Source organism: Coregonus clupeaformis, chromosome 23 (assembly GCF_020615455.1).
Source record: "Coregonus clupeaformis isolate EN_2021a chromosome 23, ASM2061545v1, whole genome shotgun sequence".
Classification (NCBI taxonomy): domain Eukaryota; kingdom Metazoa; phylum Chordata; class Actinopteri; order Salmoniformes; family Salmonidae; genus Coregonus; species Coregonus clupeaformis.
Window position 1 is genome coordinate 52,059,703 of NC_059214.1, and position 13,698 is coordinate 52,073,400.

Below are 13,698 nucleotides of genomic sequence, written 5' to 3' on the forward strand. Positions count from 1 at the left end.
ACAAATACCACTGCCATGACAAGTGTCTAGAGATGCAAAATTCCCAAAAAAAAAATTCAGAAAACTAGTTGGAGGTTTTCTGGATGGAGAGCACGTTGCCCCTGGATGGAGAGCACGCTGCCCCTGGATGGAGAGCACGTTGCCCCTGGATGGAGAGCACGTTGCCCCTGGATGGAGAGCACGCTGCCCCTGGATGGAGAGCACGCTGCCCCTGGATGGAGAGCACGCTGCCCCTGGATGGAGAGCACGCTGCCCCTGGATGGAGAGCACGTTGCCCCTGGATGGAGAGCACGCTGCCCCTGGATGGAGAGCACGTTGCCCCTGGATGGAGAGCACGCTGCCCCTGGATGGAGAGCACGTTGCCCCTGGATGGAGAACACGCTGCCCCTGGATGGAGAGCACGTTGCCCCTGGATGGAGAACACGCTGCCCCTGGATGGAGAGCACGTTGCCCCTGGATGGAGAGCACGTTGTGGGGTTAAGGGCCTATTTTTCCAGCACCTGGCTTGGGATTTGAACCGACTACCTTTCGGCCACAGGTCCAACTCCTTAGCCACTAGGCTACCTACCACAGGGAGGGAATCCTGTCTGGTCTGTACTGAAGGCTGGACTGTTTGTTACCTTGGTGATATGTTGACCTCCAGCACCCAAGGCTTGAGGTTCTCATCCAGCATGATGTCAAAGCCAAACAGCTCATGACAGCTGTAGGGGCAGCGCAGGTGCATCTTGACCAGCGTGTTCACATACGGGTCAGACCTGATACATAGAGAGAGACACAACATTATTAGAACACATTATAAAAGGCTCATACATGCTTATAACAAGCTATAGAGCATTATATAACTGCACGTACGGGTCAGACCTGATACATAGAGAGAGACACAACATTATTAGAACACATTATAAAAGGCTCATACATGCTTATAACAAGCTATAGAGCATTATATAACTGCACGTCGGGTCAGACCTGAACGAGAGAGACACAACAAAGAACACATATAAAGGCTCATACATGCTTATAACAAGCTATAAGAATATACTGCGTCAGACCTGATAAGAACATAGAACACATTATAAAGGCTCATACATGCTTATAACAAGCTATAGAGCATTATATAACTCGTCGGGTCAGACCTGATACATAGAGAGAGACACAACATTATTAGAACACATTATAAAAGGCTCATACATGCTTATAACAAGCTATAGAGCATTATATAACTGCACGTACGGGTCAGACCTGATACATAGAGAGAGAACATATTACAAGACATATTAGAATACATTATAAAGGCTCATATATGCCTATAACAAGCTATAGAGCATTATACCTGCAGGCTTTAAGTAAAGGGTTTCCAAGATACGCATTAATGAATTAGATAAATGACCAGAGGAGAACGACTGCGCCCTCTCATTGAAGCCACGGAAGATCAAGGCAGACCGCGGTACTGCAGGCATTGTTTGCAGAAAACAGGATCCCCCATTATAGTGAATGAGGAAATGGGGGGGGGGGGAACGACAATCATGGTACAAATAATTCCTTCTAATTAGGGCTGTCAAAGTTAACGCGTCACTGCACGGAACATTTTAAGTAAACGTGTTACCACACGGACCCTTTTAACCGCAACACGGACCACAGCTACTATACTGAACAAAAATATAAACACAAAATGAAAAGTGTTGGTCCCATGTTTCATGAGCTGAAAGAAAAGATCCCAGAAATGTTCCATACGCACAAAAAAGCTTATTTCTCTCAAATTGTGTCCACAAATTTGTTTACATCCCTGTTAGTGAGCATGTCTCCTTTCAAGAAGCTGATTAAAGAGCATGATCATTACACAGGTGCACCTTGTGCTGGGGACAATAAAAGGCCACTCTAAAATGTGCAGTTGTGTCACACAACACAATAACACAGATGTCTCAAGTTGAGGGAGCGTGCAATTGGCATGCTGACAGCAGGAATGTCCACCAGAGCTGTTGCCAGAGAATTGAATGTTCATTTCTCTACCATTAGTCGTTTTAGAGAATTTTATACTACATCCTACCGGCCTCACAACCGCAGACCACGTGTCACCACGCCAGCCCAGGACCTCCCCAGACCACGTGTCACCACGCCAGCCCTCCCCAGACCACGTGTCACCACGCCAGCCCAGGACCTCTCCAGACCACGTGTCACCACGCCAGCCCAGGACCTCCCCAGACCACGTGTCACCACGCCAGCCCAGGACCTCCCCAGACCACGTGTCACCACGCCAGCCCAGGACCTCCCCAGACCACGTGTCACCACGCCAGCCCAGGACCTCCCCAGACCACGTGTCACCACGCCAGCCCAGGACCTCCCCAGACCACGTGTCACCACGCCAGCCCAGGACCTCCCCACACCACGTGTCACCACGCCAGCCCAGGACCTCCCCAGACCACGTGTCACCACGCCCAGCCCAGGACCTCCCCAGACCACGTGTCACCACGCCAGCCCAGGACCTCCCCAGACCACGTGTCACCACGCCAGCCCAGGACCTCCCCAGACCACGTGTCACCACGCCAGCCCAGGACCTCCCCAGACCACGTGTCACCACGCCAGCCCAGGACCTCCCCAGACCACGTGTCACCACGCCAGCCCAGGACCTCCCCAGACCACGTGTCACCGCGCCAGCCCAGGACCTCCCCAGACCACGTGTCACCACGCCAGCCCAGGACCGCCACATCCGGCTTCTTCACCCGCGGGATCATCTGAGACCAGCCACCCGGACAGCTGATGAAACTGAGGAGTATTTCTGTCTGTAATAAAGCCCTTTTGTGGGGAAAAACTCATTCTGATTGGCTGGGCCAGGCTCCCCAGTGGGTGGGCCCTATGCCCTCCCAGACCCACCCATGGCTGCGCCCCTGACCGGTCATGTGAAATCCATAGATCTGGGCCTAATTTATTTATTTCAATTGACTGATTTCATTATCTGAACTGTAACTCAGTAAAATTGTTGAAATTGTTGCATGTTGCGTTTATATTTTTGTTCAGTATAAATGCTTGCACCTCTAGCTCCATCCCTTCCAAACTGGCTCCTCTAGCCACATCCCTTCCAAACTGGCTCCTCTAGCTACATCCCTTCCAAACTGGCTCCTCTAGCTACATCCCTTCCAAACTGGCTCCTCTAGCTACATCCCTTCCAAACTGGCTCCTCTAGCCACATCCCTTCCAAACTGGCTCCTCTAGCTACATCCCTTCCAAACTGGCTCCTCTAGCTACATCCCTTCCAAACTGGCTCCTCTAGCCACATCCCTTCCAAACTGGCTCCTCTAGCTACATCCCTTCCAAACTGGCTCCTCTAGCTACATCCCTTCCAAACTGGCACCTCTAGCCACATCCCTTCCAAACTGGCTCCTCTAGCTACATCCCTTCCAAACTGGCACCTCTAGCCACATCCCTTCCAAACTGGCTCCTCTAGCTCCATCCCTTCCAAACTGGCTCCTCTAGCCACATCCCTTCCAAACTGGCTCCTCTAGCTACATCCCTTCCAAACTGGCTCCTCTAGCTACATCCCTTCCAAACTGGCTCCTCTAGCTACATCCCTTCCAAACTGGTGCCTCTAGCTCCATCCCTTCCAAACTGGCTCCTCTAGCCACATCCCTTCCAAACTGGCACCTCTAGCTATATCCCTTCCAAACTGGTGCCTCTAGCCACATCCCTTCCAAACTGGCACCTCTAGCTATATCCCTTCCAAACTGGCACCTCTAGCTATATCCCTTCCAAACCATCCCTTCCAAACTGGCACCTCTAGCTACATCCCTTCCAAACCATCCCTTCCAAACTGGCACCTCTAGCTACATCCCTTCCAAACTGGCACCTCTAGCTACATCCCTTCCAAACTGGCTCCTCTAGCTACATCCCTTCCAAACCATCCCTTCCAAACTGGCACCTCTAGCTACATCCCTTCCAAACTGGCACCTCTAGCTCCATCCCTTCCAAACTGGCACCTCTAGCTACATCCCTTCCAAACTGGTGCCTCTAGCTCCATCCCTTCCAAACTGGCTCCTCTAGCCACATCCCTCCCAAACTGGCTCCTCTAGCTACATCCCTTCCAAACTGGCTCCTCTAGCTACATCCCTTCCAAACTGGCACCTCTAGCTACATCCCTTCCAAACTGGTGCCTCTAGCTCCATCCCTTCCAAACTGGCTCCTCTAGCCACATCCCTCCCAAACTGGCTCCTCTAGCTACATCCCTTCCAAACTGGCTCCTCTAGCTACATCCCTTCCAAACCATCCCTTCCAAACTGGCACCTCTAGCTACATCCCTTCCAAACTGGCTCCTCTAGCTACATCCCTTCCAAACTGGCTCCTCTAGCTACATCCCTTCCAAACTGGCTCCTCTAGCTACATCCCTTCCAAACTGGCTCCTCTAGCTACATCCCTTCCAAACTGGCTCCTCTAGCTACATCCCTTCCAAACTGGCACCTCTAGCTACATCCCTTCCAAACTGGCTCCTCTATCTACATCCCTTCCAAACTGGCACCTCTAGCTACATCCCTTCCAAACTGGCTCCTCTAGCTACATCCCTTCCAAACTGGCTCCTCTAGCCACATCCCTTCCAAACTGGCACCTCTAGCTACATCCCTTCCAAACTGGTGCCTCTAGCTACATCCCTTCCAAACTGGCACCTCTAGCCACATCCCTTCCAAACTGGCTCCTCTAGCTACATCCCTTCCAAACTGGCTCCTCTAGCTACATCCCTTCCAAACTGGTGCCTCTAGCTACATCCCTTCCAAACTGGCACCTCTAGCCACATCCCTTCCAAACTGGCTCCTCTAGCTACATCCCTTCCAAACTGGCACCTCTAGCCACATCCCTTCCAAACTGGCTCCTCTAGCTACATCCCTTCCAAACTGACACCTCTAGCCACATCCCTTCCAAACTGGCTCCTCTAGCTACATCCCTTCCAAACTGGCACCTCTAGCTACATCCCTTCCAAACTGGCTCCTCTAGCTACATCCCTTCCAAACTGGCTCCTCTAGCTACATCCCTTCCAAACCATCCCTTCCAAACTGGCACCTCTAGCTACATCCCTTCCAAACTGGCACCTCTAGCTACATCCCTTCCAAACTGGCTCCTCTAGCTACATCCCTTCCAAACTGGCACCTCTAGCTACATCCCTTCCAAACTGGCTCCTCTAGCTACATCCCTTCCAAACTGGCACCTCTAGCTACATCCCTTCCAAACTGGCTCCTCTAGCTACATCCCTTCCAAACTGGCTCCTCTAGCTACATCCCTTCCAAACCATCCCTTCCAAACTGGCTCCTCTAGCTACATCCCTTCCAAACTGGCTCCTCTAGCTACATCCCTTCCAAACTGGCGCCTCTAGCTACATCCCTTCCAAACTGGTGCCTCTAGCTACATCCCTTCCAAACTGGTGCCTCTAGCTCCATCCCTTCCAAACTGGCTCCTCTAGCTACATCCCTTCCAAACTGGCGCCTCTAGCTACATCCCTTCCAAACTGGTGCCTCTAGCTCCATCCCTTCCAAACTGGCTCCTCTAGCCACATCCCTTCCAAACTGGCTCCTCTAGCTCCATCCCTTCCAAACTGGTGCCTCTAGCTACATCCCTTCCAAACTGGCACCTCTAGCTACATCCCTTCCAAACTGGCTCCTCTAGCCAAAATCATCTTCAAGTTAAGACCAATATTACCGGAGCTGATTTTTCTTTCTGCTGCGGATTCGTGCACGTCGCTTGTCATTCTTTTTTGGTTTGATAACAAACATTGTTTAGCTAGCGAGTCACGTTACCTACCCAGCTAGCTAGTCACGTTACCTACCCAGCTAGCTAGTCACGTTACCTACCCAGCTAGCTAGTCACGTTACCTACCCAGCTAGCTAGTCACGTTACCTACCCAGCTAGCTAGTCACGTTACCTACCCAGCTAGCTAGTCACGTTACCTACCCAGCTAGCTAGTCACGTTACCTACCCAGCTAGCTAGTCACGTTACCTACCCAGCTAGCTAGTCACGTTACCTACCCAGCTAGCTAGTCACGTTACCTACCCAGCTAGCTAGTCACGTTACCTACCCAGCTAGCTAGTCACGTTACCTACCCAGCTAGCTAGTCACGTTACCCACCCAGCTAGCTAGTCACGTTACCCACCCAGCTAGCTAGTCACGTTACCTACCCAGCTAGCTAGCAACCTGATAACTTGACCCACTCACTGGGCTATGCACACAGAAGGTTACTCAAAGAGATGCTTCAAAAAGGTAGGCTGCATACGCGAGAGTGGGCTGTGGATGACTGTGCGTGTGAAAAGGGTAGGCTGCATACGCGAGAGTGGGCTGTGGATGATTGTGCGTGTGAAAAAGGTAGGCTGCATACGCGAGAGTGGGCTGTGGATGACTGTGCGTGTGAAAAAGGTAGGCTGCATATGCGAGAGTGGGCTGTGGATGATTGTGCGTGTGAAAAAGGTAGGCTGCATACGCGAGAGTGGGCTGTGGATGACTGTGCGTGTGAAAAAGGTAGGCTGCATACGCGAGAGTGGGCTGTGGATGACTGTGCGTGTGAAAAAGGTAGGCTGCATATGCGAGAGTGGGCTGTGGATGATTGTGCGTGTGAAAAAGGTAGGCTGCATATGCGAGAGTGGGCTGTGGATGACTGTGCGTGTGAAAAAGGTAGGCTGCATACGCGAGAGTGGGCTGTGGATGACTGTGCGTGTGAAAAGGTAGGCTGCATATGCGAGAGTGGGCTGTGGATGATTGTGCGTGTGAAAAGGTAGGCTGCATATGCGAGAGTGGGCTGTGGATGACTGTGCGTGTGAAAAAGGTAGGCTGCATACGCGAGAGTGGGCTGTGGATGACTGTGCGTGTGAAAAAGGTAGGCTGCATACGCGAGAGTGGGCTGTGGATGACTGTGCGTGTGAAAAAGGTAGGCTGCATACGCGAGAGTGGGCTGTGGATGATTGTGCGTGTGAAAAAGGGATGTGTGAGAGCGGGTGGGAGGGTGTCACGGTGTGGAGGGCTATGTGTGTAAAGTTATCTGAACAGTACAGATGGTTACAGTGTTTTCAGAACATTGTTGGACAAGTTTAAAAGCTCTGTTCTTTGTATCCAGAGAGGCAGTTATTTTTTCCTATAGTCACACTAATTTAGAATGACTGAAGCTTTAAGAGTACTTAAAGCTGTGTGTGTGTGTGTGTGTGTGAACATTGATAGAGAGAGCAGGCTGAAACACTGGGAGCATTAATAGCTGAATTGAACAGGGACTGTGTTGTTTATGGTGAAAATGTTAAAACATTCTGATCATTGTGTTTCGGTCCCTTAAAACCAAAGCATAGTGTGCCTCTAACTCAATACACTGCTTTTAAAAATGGGAAATTAAATTCTTTAGGGTCAAATTTGAGCAATTTCTTATTAAATCGCAATTAACTAATGTCATTAACTCGATTAATTACTGAAATAGTTTGACAGCCCTACTTCTAATACACCAGTCCTTGTTTTAAAACGGTACACAGAACAAGTTCTATGGATCAGTCAGCCTTCAACTGGAGTTAAAGGACTGCTCCCTGTCACATGACCATCCACCTGAAATCTTCTTCCGTCTGAAAAGTCCCTCCTTGCAAACAAATCATTGATTTAGAAGCCAAAATAAGAATGACAGCCGATTCTAGCTTATTGAAACAGACAGAGCATCCCCCAACCCTAACCCCCTGCTGCATACCTGAACCTCTTTTTGATTGGGATTGGTGGTGCGAGACAGTGTGAGATCCCTTTTAGACGGTGTGAGATCCCTTTTAGACGGTGTGAGATCCCTTTTAGACAGTGTGAGATCCCTTTTAGACAGTGTGAGATCCCTTTTAGACAGTGTGAGATCCCTTTTAGACAGTGTGAGATCCCTTTTAGACAGTGTGAGATCCCTTTTAGACAGTGTGAGATCCCTTTTAGACAGTGTGAGATCCCTTTTAGACAGGGTGAGATCCCTTTTAGACAGGGTGAGATCCCTTTTAGACAGGGTGAGATCCCTTTTAGACAGGGTGAGGTCACTTTTAGACAGGGTGAGGTCACTTTTAGACAGGGTGAGGTCACAGGGTGAGATCCCTTTTAGACAGTGTGAGATCCCTTTTAGACAGGGTGAGGTCACTTTTAGACAGGGTGAGGTCACTTTTAGACAGGGTGAGGTCACTTTTAGACAGGGTGAGGTCACTTTTAGACAGGGTGAGGTCACTTTTAGACAGGGTGAGATCCCTTTTAGACAGGGTGAGATCCCTTTTAGACAGGGTGAGATCCCTTTTAGACGGTGTGAGATCCCTTTTAGACAGGGTGAGATCACTTATTGAGAACAATTGTTTTTGGAGGAGCTGACAGGTGTATAAAATCGAGCACACATCCTGTCACCTTTCCAACTAGTCAGTTTGTCAAATTTCTGCCCTGCTAGAGCTGCCCTGGTCAACTATAAGTGCTGTTATTGTGAAGTGGAAAAGTCTAGGAGCAACAACAGCTCAGCCGTGAAGTGGTAGGCCACAAAAGCTCACGGAACGGGACCGCCGAGGGCTGAAGCACGGAAAAATAATCTGTCCTCGGTTGCAACACTCACTACAGAGTTCCAAACTGCCTCTGGAAGCAACGTCAGCACAATAACTGTTCATCGGGAGCTTCATTAAATGGGTTTCCATGGCCGAGCAGCCGCACACAAGTCTAAGATCAACATGCTCAATGCCAAGCGTCGGCTGGAGTGGTGTAAAGCCCATTGGACTCTGGAGCAGTGGAAACACATTCTCTGGAGTGATGAATCACATTTCACCATCTGGCAGTCCGATGGATGAATCTGAGTTTGGCGGATGCCAGGAGAACGCTACCTGCCCAAATGCATAGTGCCAACTGTAAAGTTTGGTGGGGGAGGAATAATGGTTCGGGCTAGGCCCGTTAGTTCCAGTGAAGGGAAATCTTAACGCTACAGCATACAATGACATTCTAGACCAGGGGTGTCAAACGTCCGGCCCGCGGGCCGGATCAGGCCCGCAAACGGGTTTAATCCGGCCCGCGAGATGATTTTGAAAAAAATAATAATAATAATACTTTTGTAAAGTATAAAAATGCGCTGCAATTTTTCAATAAAATAAACTGCTGTTCCAATTGCGTCCACTGGATGGCGCAATAGCAATTGTGTTAAGCAAGCAAATTGTTTATACCGGGGCAGAGCAAGTAGGTCAAGCACGTGCAGCCAATGAGCTACTTTGTTTAGCCCGCGATATTTATTACGGCTTCTACTTTTAACATTATGTGCTTTGGCACCCTCATTGCCCCAATATGTCTCTGTCAAAAAAGAGAAAAGTGGACGCAGAGTGCAGAGTGTTCCAAGAAAAATGGTCATCCTATTTATTCACGGAATTGAATGGGAAAGCTGTATGTTTGGTGTGTTCAGAGCATGTTGCAGTGCTGAAAGAATATAACCTTCGTCGCCACTATGTGAGTCTTCATGCCGACAAATATGACAATTTTCAAGGACAGCGGAGATGAGAGAAGGTGAATGAACTGTTGGCGGGTCTGAAGAAACAGCAGTCTGTGTTCACTCACAGCCGAGACATCAGTGACGCTGCAGTGAAAGCTAGCTACCTCATTGCTAATGAAATTGCAGTGGCTTCAAAACCATTTAGTGAGGGTGAATTTGTAAAAACATGCATGATGAAGGCAGCGGAGATTGTGTGCCCTGAAAAGCGGCAGGCTTTTGCAAATATCAGCCTGACAAGAAACACAGTTGCAGACAGGATTTCCGATCTTTCAGTGGATTTGGACAGCCAGTTGAAGCAAAAAGTAAAGTCATTTATTGCGTTTTCGGTTGCAATTGATGAAAGCACGGACATTACAGATGTTGCACAACTGGCCATTTTCATCCGCGGAGTTGATGACACATTGACCGTCACCAAGGAGTTCGTGGAGTTGGTGCCGATGACAGATACAACTTTACCGCACTCGTCGGCGCGCTGGACAGGGTCGGAGTGGACTGGTCCCGCACTGTCAGCCTGGCTACAGATGGTGCGCCCTCAATGATCGGGAAAAAAGCAGGCGTTGTGACAAAGTTCAGAGAGAAAGTGCAATCTGCAAATGGAGGACGTGATTTTTTGACTTTTCACTGTATTTTGCACCAGGAGGCTTTGTGTTGCAAGTCATTAAAGATGGATAACGTCATGAAGGTGGTCATCCAAACTGTTAATTTCATCCGATCCAAAAGCCTGAATCACCGTCAGTTTGACAGCCTTCTCAGAGAGAAAGACCACATCTATGCCCTGCCATACCACACTGAGGTAAGATGGTTAAGCCGAGGTGCTGTGCTGAGGCGTTTCTTTGATTTACGAGAAGAAATTGAACAGTTCATGGAAGAAAAGGGCAAACCAGTGTTAGAATTTCATTCCGCAGAATGGATGCAGGACCTTGCATTTATGGTGGATGTTACAGAGCACCTGAATAACTTGAACAAACAGCTGCAAGGGCGCAACAAAGTTGTCACGCAGTATTATGACAGCATACGTTCTTTCAAGTTGAAGCTGTCATTGCGGGAGACGCAACTTGCCGGTGGTGATGCAGCTCACTTCCCCTGTCTGAAAAATGTGTGCGCGACCCAACATGTGGCAGACATGAAGCGGTTCAAAGATGTTCTTTTTCTTTAGAATTTTCAAATAAACTTGACGTGTTTTATGATTAATAGTGATGTTGTGCTTGTACTATTTTGGACACACTGTCCTCAGGCTCCAGCTTTATGTTGTATGTTGATCGTATTAAAACAAAGAAAACAATCTGAAGTTGTTGTTTTTAAGTTATATATACACCATGATTTTTCTGGTCCGGCCCACTTGGGAATAGATTTTCCTCCATGTGGCCCCTGAGCTAAAATGAGTTTGACACCCCTGTTCTAGACAATTCTGTGCTTCCAACTTTGTGGCAACAGTTTGGGGAAGGACCTTTCCTGTTTCAGCATCACAATCCCCCCCGTGCACAAAGCGAGGTCCATTAATAAATGGTTTGTCGAGGTCGGTGTGGAAGAACTTGACTGGCCTGCACAGAGCCCTGACCTCAACCCCATCGAACACCTTTGGGATGAATTGGAACACCGACTGCGAGCCAGGCCTAATCGCCCAACATCACTAATGCTCGTGTCTGAATGGAAGCAAGTCCCTGCAGCAATGTTCCAACATCTAGTGGAAAGCCTTCCCAGAAGAGTGGAGGCTGTTATAGCAGCAAAGGGGGGGAACCAACTCCATATTAATGATCATGGATTTTGGAATGAGATGTTCGACGTGCAGGTGTCCACATACTTTTGGTCATGTAGTGTAGTCATTCGTACTTTTGTGTGGCTCAAATTTTGGAACAGACTGTATACAATGACAGCACTGAGCTAGCCTCCAACGTCACTTCCTGGAGTGGCTCAAACTGTGCATGTTATGTCTCCATGTGACGCCATCGGTCTTCATCTGGCTTCTATTGAGTCTTCACATAGGAATGAATGGTGTCACCTGATCGATGCTTTGTCCATTCTTTTTACAGTCATTGGGCAACACCTACTTATTCTGGGACATTAAAAAGACTTACACCATAGATATACTGTTTTATTTAACTCTGATTTACACAATAGATATTCTGTTTTATTTAACTCTGACTTACACCAAAGATATACTGTTTTATTTAACTCTGACTTACACCAAAGATATACTGTTTTATTTAACTCTGACTTACACCAAAGATATACTGTTTTATTTAACTCTGACTTACACCATAGATATACTGTTTTATTTAACTCTGACTTACACCATAGATATACTGTTTTATTTAACTCTGACTTACACCATAGATATACTATAATAAGGGATGTATTTAACTCTGACTTACGCAATGATGGTCTTCATGACGATGTCCTTGATCTTCTCCCAGATCAGCGTAGTGTTGACCCCCCTAGAACCCAGGTAATGCCACAACGCCTTCAGAGCCCTGCCACACACACACACACACACACACACACGGACACACACGTTAGTCCAGCGGTCCAATGATAGAATGAAAACCCTGTTATGTGCTAGTGACATGTATGTATGCACACATGAATGTAAGCCTCTTTGGACAAAAGAGTCTGCCAAATGGCATATATTTAAGCAATAAGGCACCTCTGGGGTTTGTGGTATATAGCCAATATACCACGGCTATGGGACGTTCTTAGGCACGACACATGGCGGAGTTCCTGGATACAGCCCTTAGCCGTGGTATATTGACCATATACCACAAACCCCCAAGGTGCCTTATTGCTATTATAAAACTGGTTAAGAACGTAATCAGAACAGTACAAATAAATGTTTTGTCATACCCGTGGTATACGTTCTGATATACCACGGCTGTCAGCCAATCAGCATTCATGGCTGGAACCTGCCAGTTTGTAATATCCATTAAAACATCTTTACCACTTGTGCCCCTGGCAGGCCTTGTCACTGTCGTTGCTCTGATACTCAGAGTTCTTCTTATTCACGCTGTAGTTGGTGAGGTGCATGAACTTGTTGCCAAGGCTTTTCATGGAAGAGGAATATCTACAGAGGAAAACAAACAAACACAGTGAGCCCCCGGTCACAGTGAGCCCCTGTCACAGTGAGCCCCTGTCACAGTGAGCCCCCGTCACAGTGAGCCCCCGTCACAGTGAGCCCCCGTCACAGTGAGCCCCCGTCACAGTGAGCCCCCGTCACAGTGAGCCCCCGTCACAGTGAGCCCCCGTCACAGTGAGCCCCCGTCACAGTGAGCCCCTGTCACAGTGAGCCCCGTCACAGTGAGCCCCCGTCACAGTGAGCCCCCGTCACAGTGAGCCCCCGTCACAGTGAGCCCCTGTCACAGTGAGCCCCCGTCACAGTGAGCCCCCGTCACAGTGAGCACTCATTATAATGAATATATGAGAAAATGTTGCCAGAGACACACAGTATAAAGCCATTATAAAAGCTCATAACATGCTATAAAGCCTTATACCTGCAGGCTTCAAGGAAATCTTTCAAAAACTGAGATATATAACTGAAACGGGTGACTGAACACAACGGGTGACTGAACACAACGGGTGACTGAACACAACGGGTGACTGAACACAACGGGTGACTGAACACAACGGGTGACTGAACACAACGGGTGACTGAATAAAACAGGTGCCTTAATGAAACAGGTAACAGGTCACTGAATACAACAGGTGCCTTAATGAAACAGGTAACAGGTGACTTAATGAAACAGGTAACAGGTGAGTTATTAAAACAGGTGACTTACTTGCAGCTGGCGAAGCGGACAAGTCCGTCTTGGAAGATGTAAACCCGGAGCGGGTCGTAAGATGACACGTACACATAGATACGTAGGTCAAACTTATTCCCACTGATGAGGTAGGGCTTGTGGAGATACCTGAGAGATAACACACACTACGTTCAGACTCAGAGACAATCCTGAAATTATGGTATGTTGTCATCATGATCCAATCACACTAGACTGCCTGGTCTCAGATCTGTTTGTGCAGTCTTGACAAACTCCTATGGTCATGAGATGGGCAAGACAACACAAACAGATCTGGGACCAGGCTAAAATCACACCACCAGGAGAAGTGCATCATTCGCAGGCAGCTTACGTACTTCTGCACCAGTAGTGGTCTCTTGCACGGCATCTGACTCCACTTGTGAATGACCTGGATTCCAATCCCCCGAGCAGACGCAGGCTACAGGAGAGAGATGGAA

General features: G+C 48.5%; 1 protein-coding gene across 1 annotated transcript in view; it reads right to left on the reverse strand.

Annotated features, from left to right (window-relative positions):
* LOC121536166 (tubulin polyglutamylase TTLL4) overlaps window positions 1-13,698 on the reverse strand; it is a 42,268-nt gene that overhangs the window by 10,418 nt on the left and 18,152 nt on the right. The window contains exons 9-13 of the mRNA XM_045206475.1: window positions 13,597-13,679; window positions 13,244-13,372; window positions 12,409-12,531; window positions 11,846-11,944; window positions 621-755 (exon numbers count right to left, since the gene is read on the reverse strand). Coding sequence (XP_045062410.1) covers window positions 621-755; window positions 11,846-11,944; window positions 12,409-12,531; window positions 13,244-13,372; window positions 13,597-13,679 — 569 coding nt within the window. The remainder of the gene's footprint in view (window positions 1-620; window positions 756-11,845; window positions 11,945-12,408; window positions 12,532-13,243; window positions 13,373-13,596; window positions 13,680-13,698) is intronic.